Source organism: Saccopteryx leptura, chromosome 1 (assembly GCF_036850995.1).
Source record: "Saccopteryx leptura isolate mSacLep1 chromosome 1, mSacLep1_pri_phased_curated, whole genome shotgun sequence".
Taxonomy (NCBI): Eukaryota; Metazoa; Chordata; class Mammalia; order Chiroptera; family Emballonuridae; genus Saccopteryx; species Saccopteryx leptura.
Window position 1 is genome coordinate 259,030,485 of NC_089503.1, and position 13,562 is coordinate 259,044,046.

General features: G+C 52.3%; 2 protein-coding genes across 5 annotated transcripts; both read left to right on the forward strand.

Annotated features, from left to right (window-relative positions):
* Positions 1-1,108: 1,108 nt before the first annotated feature.
* On the forward strand, positions 1,109-3,946 carry USE1 (unconventional SNARE in the ER 1). The gene is made up of 8 exons (XM_066349202.1): positions 1,109-1,251; positions 1,545-1,594; positions 1,752-1,830; positions 1,933-2,085; positions 2,614-2,626; positions 3,047-3,074; positions 3,331-3,505; positions 3,748-3,946. Exons 1-8 carry the CDS (start codon positions 1,111-1,113, stop codon positions 3,928-3,930), a joined length of 822 nt encoding a protein of 273 aa, XP_066205299.1. The 5' UTR covers positions 1,109-1,110; the 3' UTR covers positions 3,931-3,946.
* A 5,182-nt stretch (positions 3,947-9,128) lies between these two features.
* On the forward strand, positions 9,129-11,502 carry OCEL1 (occludin/ELL domain containing 1). 4 transcript variants are annotated; one of them, XM_066361061.1, is made up of 6 exons: positions 9,129-9,247; positions 9,577-9,753; positions 9,876-10,066; positions 10,517-10,682; positions 10,931-10,984; positions 11,159-11,502. In XM_066361061.1, exons 2-6 carry the CDS (start codon positions 9,676-9,678, stop codon positions 11,279-11,281), a joined length of 612 nt encoding a protein of 203 aa, XP_066217158.1. In that variant the 5' UTR covers positions 9,129-9,247; positions 9,577-9,675; the 3' UTR covers positions 11,282-11,502. The 4 variants fall into 4 exon arrangements, with proteins under 4 accessions (XP_066217158.1, XP_066217159.1, XP_066217161.1 ...); XM_066361062.1 differs by having other exon boundaries at positions 9,924-10,066; XM_066361064.1 differs by having other exon boundaries at positions 11,059-11,159.
* Positions 11,503-13,562: the final 2,060 nt, after the last annotated feature.

Here is a 13,562-nt window from a genome sequence, read left to right on the forward strand (position 1 = left end):
AAGCTCCCAGGCTGCAAATACAAAGGCAGTTGTGGCAATCAGCTGGCTGGTGGGGCCCATGAGGGTGAGCAGCCAGTAAGACCTGGCTAGCAGGTGGGGGAGGGTGAAGAACTCCGCATGCAGAAGAGATGCAGGTTGGGGAGGGTGAAGAACTCCACATGCAGAAGAGATGCAGGTTGGGGAAGGTGAAGAACTCCACATGCAGAAGAGATGCAGGTGGGGGAGGGTGAAGAACTCCACATGCAGAAGAGATGGGGTGGGATGAGGGGTGGCTTGTCCAAGGTCATATCCTGGGATTGGGGGTGGCTGGGATTCAAAACCTACTGAGTCTGCCTCTAGAGCCTCCTTTTATCCATTCTGGGTTTGGTCTCCATTGTATGCTGTTAGGACACCAGGCTTACTTGTCTAATCGGAACACAGGTGACCTGAGGTCTGGGAATATAAAAGGGTTGCATTCTAGGGTCGGTCCTGGGAAGTCTCCATCCCTGTCCACTCCAGGAGGGGCTTGCAGGATGGGCCTTGGTTCCCTGGGGGCCCGGTGAGCTGGAACTGGTTCTTTAAATGGGGGTCTAAACCTTAGGGGTGACCCAGCCCCCTCTCTCACTCCAACAGCTAAACTGACCTCCTTGAGACAGACACTGCTCTGCCCACTGTCCATTTCCCAAGGGAGGAAACGCTAAAAAAACGGCAGGAGGGTTGAGTCAGAGCTGAGACCCATAAACTCATAACCGCTTAAGTTTGGACGGCCCTCCAAACCCTGGATTCCTAAGTCCAAGGCCATGACTTACACCTCCCTCCCCCACCACCCCCAGGAAAGAAATCGGGGAAAGCTGCCTGGTATGGGAGAAGTGTGAGAAGAACCCACTCAGGAGTGAGTGTGGTGGAGGAATTCTGAGCAGGGGAAAGGAATGAGTACAGGGCGCGTTGCAAGTGGGCCTGACACGGAAGGATCTGGTCCTCTCAACTCTGAAGGGTTAAGATGCTCACTAGAACAGCTAGAGATTGGGCCCTGAGTAAAATAAGGACAGAGAGGCCCCTCCTTCAAACGAGACATCTCCCGCCCTACAAGTGGTACAAGAAACGAATGAGGCACTTCCGCCCTCCCTTAAGATGGCGCCGGCGGAAGGGGTGGGGTACGGCCGGTTAGCGATGGCTGCGTCGAGGCTGGAACTGAACCTGGTGCGGCTGTTGTGCCGCTGCGAGGCGATGGCAGCTGAGAAGCGAGACCCGGACGAGTGGCGTCTGGAAAAGGTGGGGAAGCCTGCATTACCGCTCAGAGCTCCAATCCCGTAGGGTGGTGCCGGGGGTTAGTAGCCGGACTTCCCAAACCCCATTAGCCAGAATGGCCACGCCCCTTCCGGTGTGGTTCTCCACGTCCGCTTTAGACCCTGGAGCTCAGCTGATCCAGCTTCCTTGACACTGAACCCTCCCGCTTTCCGCCCCCCTCCCCGCGTCCTAGCCCCAAACCCTCTTGGTCTCTGCCTCCTTCGAACAAGAAGGGGAGAAATGGGGGTACCCGGCCGACACCTGCTTTTCCTCCCCAGTACGTGGGAGCCCTCGATGACATGCTGCAGGCTCTGAAAGCCCAGGCAAGGTGAGTGTAAGCAGCCAAGGGGGCTTCAAATCCGGGTGGGAGTGTAGGCCACTGGGGCAGGTTCTGTTTTGGGACCGCTAGGTGCCAGTTCTTGCTGGATCCCTTCCTTGAACTGGGGACAGCGGGCAGGTATGCTTTTCCCACTTCTTACCTTCAGCAAACCAGCCTCAGAGGTGATCAATGAGTATTCCCGCAAGGTTGACTTTCTGAAGGGGATGCTGCAGGCGGAGAAGCTGGTAAGCACAAGAGTCTGTCTTCCTCAGCTTCCTCAGCCTTCATCGGGCTCTCCTGAGTCCCCAAGACCTGCCCCTGTGGTGACCCTCTTCCCTCTACTATAGACCTCCTCCTCAGAGAAGGCACTAGCCAACCAGTTCCTGGCCCCCGGCCGAGTACCAACCACAGCCAGGGAGCGGGTGCCCGCCACCAAGACGGTACATCTGCAGTCGCGGGCCCGGTACACCAGCGAGATGAGGAGTGAGCTGCTAGGCATGGTACGTCTCCCTCCCTGGTCATTGGAAATGCTTTGGTCAGGGACAGGAGTTCAGGGCCTGGGGGTGTCCAGAACAATAATTGTCATGTGCAGGAATCTTGGGGGCCTCTCCCCAGGCCATAAAACAAGGCTTCCCAATAGAGGGGCATTCTAGCCAGGGCTCTGCTAGAGGAGTAGCAGTTTGTTTGGTACAAGGCAAAAGTGGCACATGTTTGGTTAAGCCACAGAATTGGCCCAGTGCAAGGTTTGGTTCCTGGCTTGCACTTGGCATGGGCCACAAAGACGAGATTTTTTTCATCTGTAAAATAGGGTGTCAGGTGCCTTTCTGAGTACTTTATATAGATCAGCTAACCTGTTCAAAATATATGCTGTTGTTATTACCAGTTTATAAATGAGGAAACTGAGGTTCAGAGGTCACAGGACTTGCCCAGGCACATGAATAAGGGTGGAGAGGTTCTGAGAGCAGCAAGGACAGTTTTAGGGGCATGACAAGGTGGGTGACTTTCTGCCTGGCCCTTTTTCCCCACAGGACTCTACTGGAGGTGAGTCACGCTGAGCAGAACAGGACTCAAGTCCCAGCTGCCTGGGTTGACATGTGTCCTTGATGTTCTTTATCCCTTCTGTCTCGTCTGACTCCCACAAGGTCCTCCACAGCCCAGGGAGTATCCCTGAGGGCATCACCAAGCCATGTCTGAAGGGGGAAGCTGGGTCAAAGGAGTTGTTCCCCAGAGTAAACAGGAGGGAAGGACCTGGGCCAGGGGAAGCCTGGCGGGGGTGAGGAAAACATCCCAATGAGGGCATTTGAGCTAGAGCTTTGAGACGTGATCAGAAGACTGCTGGGCAGCAGACAACTTGGGAAAGGGCCAATGCGTAGCTGACCCATCCCAGGTAATGGTCAAGAAGCTACAACAGAAAACCAATACTCTCCTTTCTGCCTGTTCTTTGACCTGTTCCTCTTCCAGAGCCCAAGCTGGACATGAGGAAGAGAACGTGAGTGTCTTCAGCCCTTGGGCAGCACTATGGGGGGAGGAGGGCTGGACAAACCTGGGAACACTGAAGAACTACCACAAGCATCTACATCACCCATCAGATGCCACTTCTGGGAATGCTTTACCCAGAAGCCAAAGCAAAGAAGGGGAAACTGAGCCCCAAGTAGGGCAAGTGTGTGCAGCCATAACCTCTGGGTTCCCTGGGAACACGTATGTGTCTTTCCTTACCCCCCATCCCATCTCATATGTGAGGTCAGTGGGGTGGCAGGGCCCAGGACAGGGGATGAGAAGCAGTCGGCAGCTGAGCTAGACGTTGTCCTGCAACAACACCAGAACCTCCAGGAGAAGTTAGCAGAAGAAATGCTAGGCCTGGCCCGGAGCCTTAAGACCAACACACTGGCTGCCCAGAGTGTCATCAAGAAGGACAACCAGGTATGAGGACTACGGGAACTCTGCAGCTTCTGCCCTGGGCATCAGAAAAGATTTCCCAATAGAGAGACATTGTGGCTGGGACTTGACTAGGTAAATAGGAGTTTGGTAGAAGGCAAAAATGGCATTCCTAGCAGAGGAAACAGTACCAGCAAGGGCCAAGAGGAGTTGACTTGTCCCAGGGCAGTAGGGAGAAGCTGCACTTGGCCTCAGTTCTGTTGATATTCTTCCCACCTCATGCATAGACCCTGTCGCACTCACTCAAGATGGCTGACCAGAACCTGGAGAAGCTGAAGACGGAATCAGAGCGACTGGAGCAGCACACGCAGAAATCAGTCAACTGGCTGCTTTGGGCCATGCTTATCATTGTCTGCTTCATTTTCATCAGCATGATTCTCTTCATCCGTATCATGCCAAAACTCAAATAAAGACCTAACTGGCCCACCCCATCTGTCCTCTATCTGCCCTCCACCCCTGTCCACAGAAACCCTTGAGGGTAGATAACAAGATGGGAAGGCCTTTGGAAGCTTCTGAGAGCCACAAAGACTACATGAGTAAGGGAGGAAGAAGATCAGGCTGAGGGCAAGGGTGGTGACTCGGCACCGCCCCACCCATTTGCCCCTGTAACCTACCCCACACTGTTCAAGGGGAGATCCCTAGAAGCCCCAGGAACCCCCAGCCTGGTAGAGTCAGAACTGAACATGGTGCCTTCAGCCATGTAGAGTAAGGGTGAGGCCTGGAGTTAGAGTAGGAAGGGGGCAGTGCCTAGAGGTCATCCTGGAGGAAGGGGCATTAATGTTAGGTCTTCCTCATGATTAAAGGTGGTAATTTGGGACAGTGCTCAGCACAGCCTAAGCTCTCAGGACAGTGCAGATGCTTCACACAGTCATTCAGCAAACACAGGCGAGTCAGTGGAGTCCCTGCCCTGCCTAGGCCATAGTCTGATCATTTCACATGAGAACTGAAGGGTATGTATTTGGACCCTGGAAGAGATTATGAATGGGAGTCCAGGATAATGGTGGGTCCTGGCCTCTGCCCACCCCAACATCAGACTTTGAGGGCAAAACCTGGAAGGGTGATGACCAGGGCAGCTCAGTGAGGGAGGGTGGACAGGTCCACAGGAAGTATCTGTTTCAGACCCTTGGGAGCATGAGCAGGCACCTTGGGACACGCATGGAGGTAACTTCATGGACCCCCATTGACACAGATGCAAAACCAACAGGTAGAACTATTTAGAAGTTCTAGTGGTGACTTTTTTTTTAAAGATACTATTTATTAATTTTAGAGAAGTGAGAGAGAGAGGATGGGGGAGGACCAGGAAGCATCAACTTCCAGATGTGCCTTGACCAGGCAAGCCCAGGATTTCAAACCAGCAACCTCAGCCTTCCAGGTCGACGCTTTATCCACTGTGCCACCACAGGTCAGGCTGTGGCAGCTTTTTAAAATTAGATCATGAAAAGAAGGTTCATGCCTGAGACCCAGGTTCAATATTAGGAAGACTCAATAACCACAGAAATGCATCAGAAAACAAAACCAGCCTGACCAGGCGGTGGCGCAGTGGATAGAGCAGCAACCTGGGATGCTGAGGTTGCTGGCAGAGTGCAAGCTCACCAGTTTGAGCATGGGGTCTCCAGCTTGAGCAAGGGACTGGCTCAGCTTGAGTGCCCATCACGGTATGTGTAAGAAGCAATCAATAAACAACTAAAGTGAGGAACTGAGTTGATGTTTCTCATCTCCCTTCCTGTCTCTCAAATAAATAAGACAAAGAACACTTTAAAAAGCTGCAAAATCTGTTGAAAGATCCCATTTATAATAGCAACAAAGAAGATCACTATCTGGTTAAACTAATTTCCTCCTATAGAAAGCTGCTAGCCTGACCAGGCAGTGGCGCAGTGGATAGAGCGTCGATCTGGGATGCAGAGGACCCAGGTTCGAGACCCCGAAGTCGCCAGCTTGAGCGCGGGCTTATCTGGTTTGAGCAAAAGCCCACTAGCTTGAACCCAAGGTCGCTGGCTCCAACAAGGAGCTACTCGGTCTGCTGAAGGCCCTCGGTCAAGGCACATATGAGAAAGCAATCAATAAACAACTAAGGTGTTGCAACGTGCAATGAAAATCTAATAATTGATGCTTCTCATCTCTCTCTGTTCCTGTCTGTCCCTGTCTATCCCTCTCTCTGACTCACTCTCTATCTCTGTAAAAATAAATAAATAAATAAATAAATGAAGCATTTACTACATAGACTAAAAGCAATGTTTTTTTTTAAACTGCTAAAAATTAAGACAAAAATGATTTGCAGGAAATAAAGATATACAAATGTTTTTATTTTATTTATTTATTTTTTACAGAGACAGAAAGAGGGATAGATAGGAACAGACAGGAACGGAGAGAGATGAGAAGCATCAATTATTAGTTTTTCATTATGGCACTTTAGTTGTTCATTGGTTGCTTTCTCATGTGTGCCTTGACCGTGAGGCTACAGCAGACCGAAGAACCCCTTGCTCAAGCCAGCAACATTGAGTCCAAGCTGGTGAGCTTTGCTCAAACCAGATGAGCCCGCGCTCAAGCTGGTGACCTCAGGGTCTTGAACCTGGGTCCTCTGCATCCCAGTCCGACGCTCTATCCACTGTGCCACCCTGGTCAGGCTATACAAATGTTTTTAAATTTTTTCACTCATCAGGTTGAGCAAGATTTAAAACTGAAAATAAATTGGCCCTGGCCGGTTGGCTCAGCAGTAGAGCGTCGGCCTGGCGTGTGGGGGACCCGGGTTCGATTTCCGGCCAGGGCACACAGGAGAAGCGCCCATTTGCTTCTCCACCCCCCCCCTCCTTCCCCTCTGTCTCTCTCTTCCCCTCCTGCAGCCAAGGCTCCATTGGAGCAAAGATGGCCCGGGCGCTGGGGATGGCTCCTTGGCCTGTGCCCCAGGCGCTAGAGTGGCTCTGGTCGTGGCAGAGCGACGCCCCGGAGGGGCAGAGCATCGCCCCCTGGTGGGCAGAGCTTCGCCCCTGGTGGGCGTGCCGGGTGGATCCTGGTCAGGCGCATGCGGGAGTCTGTCTGACTGTCTCTCCCCATTTCCAGCTAAAAAACAAACAAACAAAAAAAAAAAAACAACAAAAAAAACCTGAAAATAAATTTGTGGAAAAACTGTGATAAAATCAAGGTTGCAGGCCCTGGCCAGTTGGCTCAGCAGTAGAGCGTATGCCCGGCATGTGGAAGTCCTGGGTTTGATTCCCGGCCAGGGCACACAGGAGAAGCGCCCATCTGCTTCTCCACCCTTCCCCCCTCTCCTTCCTCTCTGTCTCTCTCTTCCCCTCCCACAGCCAAGGCTCCATTGGAGCAAAGTTGGCCCGGGCACTGAGGATGGCTCCATGGCCTCCACCTCAGGCGCTAGAATGGCTCCAGCCACAAGGTAGAAATGCCCCAGATAGGCAGAGCATCACCCCCTGGTGGACATGCCCGGTGGATCCTGGTCGGGCGCATGCAGGAGTCTGTCTCTCTGCCTCCCTGCTTCTAATTTCAGAAAAATTCAAAAATAAAATAAATTAAAAATTGAGGTTGCAGAGGTTTTTGAGAAAACCAGTGTTTATTTCACTGCTGGTCAGATCATCAATAGCACAAGATCAAGAACAACTTGGCAGTATCTTTCCAAATTAAAAGAAATAGGTCCCACCTGGCCAGTGGTGGCATAGTTGGTAGAGTCTAGACATGGGACACTGAAGTCCTGAGTTCAAGACCCCAAAGTCGCTGGCTTCAGCACAGGCTCATCAACATGATTTCATGGTCGCTGGCTTGAAGCCCAGGGTCACTGGCTTGAGCCCAAGGTCACTGGTTTGGGTGGTGGGAGGGTCACTGGCTGGGCTGGAGTGCCCCTTCTCCAACCCTAGTCAAGGCAAGTCTGAGAAGCAATTAATGAACAACTAAAAGAAATAGATCCCTTTGCCTGGGCAATTCCACTTCTAGGGACTTATCCCACAGATAATCCTCCCACCTATGGCCAAAGAAATTTGCATGTGTAGCCTGACCAGGCAGTGGTGCAGTGGACAGAGTCAGACTGGGACACAGAGGACCCAAGTTTGAAACCTTGAGATTGCCAGCTTGAGCATAGGCTCACCAGCTTGAGCTGGTGGGGTTGCTGGCTTGAGCATGGGATCATAGACATAACCCAATGGTCACTGACTTGAGCCCAAAGGTCACTGGCTTGAGCAAGGGGTCACTCGTTCTGCTGTAGCCCCCTCTAGTCAAGGCACATATGAGAAAGAAATCAATGAACAACTAAGGAGCCACAACAAAGAATTGACGCTTCTCATCTCATCTCTCTCCTTTCCTGACTGTCCCTATCTGTCCCTCTCTCTGTCACAAAAGAAAAAAGAAATTTGCATGTTTATATTTTTTTTAATGATTCATTTTTAGGGAGGGGAGAGACAGGGAGAAAGGGAGAGAGAGAAGGGGGGAGGTACAGGAAGCATCAACTTGCATGTGTATATTTTTAGTAGTATTGTGTGTAGTGAGGAAAACATTTATATTTGTTTGTCATTGAAATAAGATCTCTTGGCCCTGGCAGGTGGACTCAGTGGATAGAGCATCTGCCCAGTGTGCAGACTTCCCGGATTCCATCCCCAGTCGGGGCATACAAGAGAAACGACCATCTGCTTCTCTTCCCCTCTTTCTCCCCCTTCTCTCCAGTAGCCAGTGGCTCAGATTGGTTCAAGCCTCGCCCTGGGGGGTTGCCTAGTGGATCTTGGTCAGGTGTATGTAAGAGTCTATCTCTCTGTCCCCTCTGGAGTCTGTCTCTCTATCCCCTTGAGAGAAGGAAGGTAAGGAGGGAGGGAAGAAGGGAGGGAAGAAGGGAGGGAAGGAGGGAGGAAGGGTGAGAAGGAGGGAGGGAAGGAGCATGGAAGGGAGGGAGGGAGGGAGGGTGGAAGGGAGGAGATCTCTCCAGGAGGCACAATTAAGTACTGCTTTTGGAGATGAGTGAATGAGAAAATCACTTTGGCCTATGCATCTTTTCTATTGTTCGAACTTTCTAAACATACCTATAGTTATTTAGAGAAAAAACTTTTTAAATATTTTATTTATTTTAGAGAGGGGAGAGAGAGAGAGAGAGAGAGAGAGAGAGAAGGGGGGGAGAAGCAGAAAGTACTAACTCCCATATGTGCCTTGAACAGGTAAGCCCCGGGTTTCAAACTGGCAACCTCAGTGTTCTAGCTTGAAGCTTTATCCACTGCGCCACCACAGGTCAGGCTATTTAGAGAAATTTTTTTATTGATTGATTGATTTTAGAGAGAAGAAGGAAGACAGACAGAAACATCTATCTGTTCCTATATATGCTCTGACCGGCGATGGAACCCCGAACCTTTGCGTATAGAGAGGATACTCCTACCAACCGAGCTATCCGGCCAAGACAATAAATATATTTTTTAATGATTTCCTTGTAAATAAGGTAAATGCGAGTTCGCCAAAAACATTAGGTTTTCCAGACAAACAGGCCGAGAAGGGCATAAGTCACCGGCCCCAAACACACAGCAGGTCGAGGTTCTCCGTAGCTCTTAAACCTGAGTTTGCAGGACGTGAGTCCACTTCCCACGACAGGCCCCGCCCCCTTGCCACCAACCCCTCTCCTCCCGTCAGCCCCGCCCCCGCTTTTCGGAGCGCCTCTGCCAGTCGGGTCCAGCTCCGAGTTAAGACACAGTTCGGACTCAGGCTGCGCAGACAGTGGACTCGGGCACGGAGCCCCGGACGCTGGGACAGGTGACCCCGGGCGGGAGCGGTCGTGCGGCGCGCAACCCGGGCGGGGGTTTCTTGAAGCCTCTCAGGGGCGGTGTCCGTAGGCTCTGCGCGCTGCAGCCGGCGAGGCTGCAGCCTCTCTGGGGTTAAGGCGAGCCAGGCCCGGGGTGCGCGGTGTCGTCACGATCATTTCCACAGCGCCTTTCCGGGTTACGAAGCCGGGCTCTGAGGACCAATCGCGTGCAAATACACAGGCCTGGGGAAACGTGCCAGCGGCCGGAGAGTTGACTGTCACAAGGTTTGCTTCTCTCGCGGTGCCCTCCGTCAGGTGCGTCATTCTTCCGTGTCCACAGGCCGCCCACCGACCACCCCCGCCACGCGTGGGCCACGACGCCCCCCGTAGGACCCGCCCGTCGGCCCCGATACGCCCAAACGGCTCCTTTCCGAGGTCGATGCCCACCCGGGCCCCCACGCACACCCACGGCTCCCAGGTGGACTTGCGGACCCACCCCCCTGGCCTGGGGCCCCCGGTGAGTCTGAACCGGAGAAGTCTCCAGGCCGAGCCTAGGCGAAGGATTCATTCCCTCAGTTTAAAGGACCCCTGCTTCCCGATACCCTCCTTAACTCCAAACCGTCATTCAGGCGTCTGTAGCATATAGGCTTTAAAACCAGCGTCCTCCAACCTTTGTACCAACCGCAGCCTGGAGATCACAGTACAAGGCCCAAAAAGATTGTATTTGAGGATGAACTGCCCTACCAGACCATCCTGGGCACCAAGAAGCCTGTTGGATACATCCCTAGGGGGCATATGCCTAGGCCCCAACCAGTGCCCGACTATGAGCTGTGAGTATCCCTCATGTGGTTGCTGATGACTGGGTACAGAGAGGGGCACTGAATCTAGGGCTTTGAACCATGAATAAGACTTGAAAAGTGGCCTGACCTGTGGTGGCGCAGTGGATAAAGCATCGACCTGGAAATGATGAGGTTGCCGGTTCGAAACCCTGGGCTTGTTTGGTCAAGGCACATATGGGAGTTGATGCTTCCTGCTCCTCCCCCTTCTCTCTTCTCTGTCTCTCTCTCCCTCTCTCTCTCCCTCTCTCTCTCCTCTCTAAAAATGAATAAATAAAAATAAAAAATAAAATAAGAAAGAGTTGAAAAGTGAATAATGGAAAAGGAGCATTTTGAGCAGAGAGCCCAGCATGAGCACAGCAAAACAAATTACACTGATTGGGGGAAAGGCAGGGGTTCTTTACATTCACACTCTGCCCTGTTTTCAATGCCCCCTCCCCCCAGTAAGTACCCAGCGGTGAGCAGTGAGAGGGAGCGGAGCTGCTATGTTGCAGTGTTCCAGGACCAGTATGCAGAGTTCTTGGAGCTCCAGCAGGAGTTGAGTTCTGCACAGGCAAAGCTCCAGCAGCTGGAGGCCCTGCTGACCTCACTGCCCCTGCCCCGAAGCCAGGTGAGCCCCCTGGTGGAAATCCTTGCCCCACAGCCTTTCCGGCGGGCCAGATCTTGGCCTCCTGCGCATCCAATGGGTCCAGATCTCCAAACTCTTCTTCCTCCAGACTGAGTGGCGACCACAGCACATGAGCCAACATCAGCTTAAAGTCCTCCCTAGATGAATCACTATATCTCTCTGAGCCTGTTTCCCCATCTCTGCATGGGTCCAACACTCCCTGAGTCTCTATCCTCCTTCTCCCCTTGCAGAAGGAGGCTCAAGTAGCCACCCGTGTCTGGAGGGAATTTGAGAAGAAGAGAATGGTAAGTGATGGCCTCCTGAATCCCACAGCCTGGTCTTTGCACCCCTGACACTCCTGTAGTGCCCAATTTCACAGAAAGAAAAGTAAGGCTCATAGAGGAAAAGCAAAGGGTCAAGCAGCTTGAGAGCCATAGGCTGGACTGCCCAAGGATTTCGCTGGCTCTCACCCTGCCCAGGACCCCAGCTTTCTGGACAAGCAGGCTCGCTGCCACTACCTGAAGAGCAAACTAAAACACCTCAAGGCAGAGATCCAGAAATTCGACAACCGAGGAGACAGCGAGGGCTCTGTGTACTTCTGAGCATCCTGGCAGACAGGCAGAGGGACACATTGGGCTGGGGGGCGGCGGGGGTGTGTGTGTCCCATCTTGCCCTCACTTTCCTTTCTATCTTCCAGCCTTAGCTCTTGCTCCCTGCCCCCCACCCCACCTATGGTAGCTTTCCCTAATTGCAAATGCCTCACCAGCCTTGGAGGCTTAGTTCTGATGACCCCTACTCCAGGAATAAACATTTCTTAAATATATACTATGCAGTCTTGGCTGGTTTGCTCAGTGGATAGAGCATCAGCCTGTGTGCAGATGTCCCAGGTTCGATCCCTGGTCAGGTCACACATAAGAAGTGACCATCTGCTTCTATTCCCCTCTCTCTCCCCCTACTCTCTCTCTCTTCCCCTCTTGTAGCCAGTGGCTCCCCTGGTTCAAACAGTGGCCCAGGGCGCTGAGGATAGCTCAGTTAGTCCAAAAGTTGGTCTCAAGTGCTGAGAATAGCTCTGCTGATTTGAGCATTGGCCCCAGACAAGGGTTGCGGGGTGGACCCTGGTTGGGGCGCATGTGGGAGTCTATCTCCCCTCCTCTCACTTGAAACACACACACACACGCACACACAATGTATATAGCTGCTTAACACTCAGTTGTCATAAAAAAATTTTTCAATTTCCTGAGGAAAAAAATCAAGGTTCCGAGATAATGGTCTGGTCCACAGTTTCTAGACATAGTATGAACTCTTGTCTGTCCAAGGGGCTACTTCTCTTCTAAGAGTCTCAAGTGGCCTTTTAGGTGGGAAGCTGAGGGACCAACATGTGGCATCACCTCCTCAGCCAGGTGATAAGGGAGCCCCAGGGGCCAGGAGTTTCCACCCATCCAGTAATAGAGGCAGAGAACCCTAGGGTCTTGCTGGGGTAGCCTTCTAGAGAATTCACATGGTGCGATGCTGGGGACTACCTGAAGGGGGCAGACACAGCCCAGATCCTACAGGAGGCCCTGTTGCCAACCAGAGAAATGGGTACCTGCAATTTCCCACTTCTGGACACTACAAGTTGAATAGTAATTGACACTGGGTATCGATTGATGGCCTTAAGTTCACATGTCTGGCCCTGGGCTAGGGTGCATGGGACACTGATAGGGCCAGGCTCCTTGTGGGACAGTAGCCCAGCATCTGCCCTTTCTGCATCTTGGCCTTTCAGGGGAGCCACAAGGGACTGGGACAATCAAAGCAGCAGACTGTGGGCAAGGAAGGCAGTATCAGCCACTGGGTCACAGAGAGACCTCAGTCCCTGGATTGATCCTCATGGAGCCCCTGTCTCCAGGGAAGATAGCCCTGGACCTAGTGTAAGAGAACAAACAATAATGGAGGGCCTTATGGTGATCTTAACCAGGGAGTCTCAAGATAACTTCTTACAGGAAGGGCCATATAGATAGGTTTTGTAGTTCAGCAGTCGGGCCTGGACAGATACCCGAGTCTCTAGTCTGGAGTACTGGTCTTGCTTGGTCCTCAAATGTCCTGTGAATCTGAGAAATGTTGCATTGCTGTTGAGTTCAACTGGAGTGGATGTACATTCACTTACCCACAGGACATCTCCAAAGATGCTGACCCAGGGCAGGAATCTGTCCAGCCACCAGTGGGTTCCCAGTAGCCTCTCCATCCCACTCTCTCTTCAGTCCCCTTCTTGGGGCAGGGCTTACTCACAAGAGCCTCATTCAGTTCCACAGGGAATGGCCTCCCCCTCCCCCCTCCCTCATCTTCCCAGGCCTCCAAGATAGACATGGAGGAGGCTGGGGTGCTAATGGGAAGCTAAGCACTGGCCCACCCTACAGGGTAAGACCCCAGTTCTTCCCTCACGATTTTCAAAGGGGCATCTTTGATGGAGGGCTTGTCTCTGCCTGGCAAGACCTCAGTCAGGGCCAATGTGCCACCCTTACCACCACCTAGATCCCCCTAGAGCCACAGTCCAGCAATAAGTCCCATAGGCGCCCTTCAAACCACCGAGTGGGGCTGTACACTTGAGGCCAGGATGGCAAGTTGCCTGGTGACCTGCATCATCTCACATCAGCTAAGTCCACATTTCAAAGTCTGTCCTTAAAGGTTCCCACCTTCCAAATGCCAGTCTCTGGAACCAGTTTTTTATTTACATACGGACTTGCACTGGCTCAGGCCTAAAAGGGGGAAGTCAGGTCTTATGGAACAGAAACAACCCAAGGTTTCCACAGATGGCTTGATCCAGGGGCTCCTAAAGTATCCTGGGAAATTGACTGCTTTTGGTTCTGCTTTGATTATATCCTCCTAGTTCCAAATCCTGCCATCCAA

What these genes read in the sequence shown, in the direction of transcription:
- USE1 (XM_066349202.1), top strand. Translation starts at nt 1,111, where the DNA reads ATGGCGCCGGCGGAAGGGGTGGGGTACGGCCGGTTAGCGATGGCTGCG. An exon ending in ACGAGTGGCGTCTGGAAAAG is followed by an intron (nt 1,252 to 1,544) that starts GTGGGGAAGCCT and finishes TTTCCTCCCCAG; the next exon opens with TACGTGGGAGCCCTCGATGA. An exon ending in CTGGACATGAGGAAGAGAAC is followed by an intron (nt 3,075 to 3,330) that starts GTGAGTGTCTTC and finishes ATGTGAGGTCAG; the next exon opens with TGGGGTGGCAGGGCCCAGGA.
- OCEL1 (XM_066361061.1), top strand. Translation starts at nt 9,676, where the DNA reads ATGCCCACCCGGGCCCCCACGCACACCCACGGCTCCCAGGTGGACTTG. An exon ending in CCCCTGGCCTGGGGCCCCCG is followed by an intron (nt 9,754 to 9,875) that starts GTGAGTCTGAAC and finishes AGGCGTCTGTAG; the next exon opens with CATATAGGCTTTAAAACCAG. An exon ending in AATTTGAGAAGAAGAGAATG is followed by an intron (nt 10,985 to 11,158) that starts GTAAGTGATGGC and finishes CACCCTGCCCAG; the next exon opens with GACCCCAGCTTTCTGGACAA.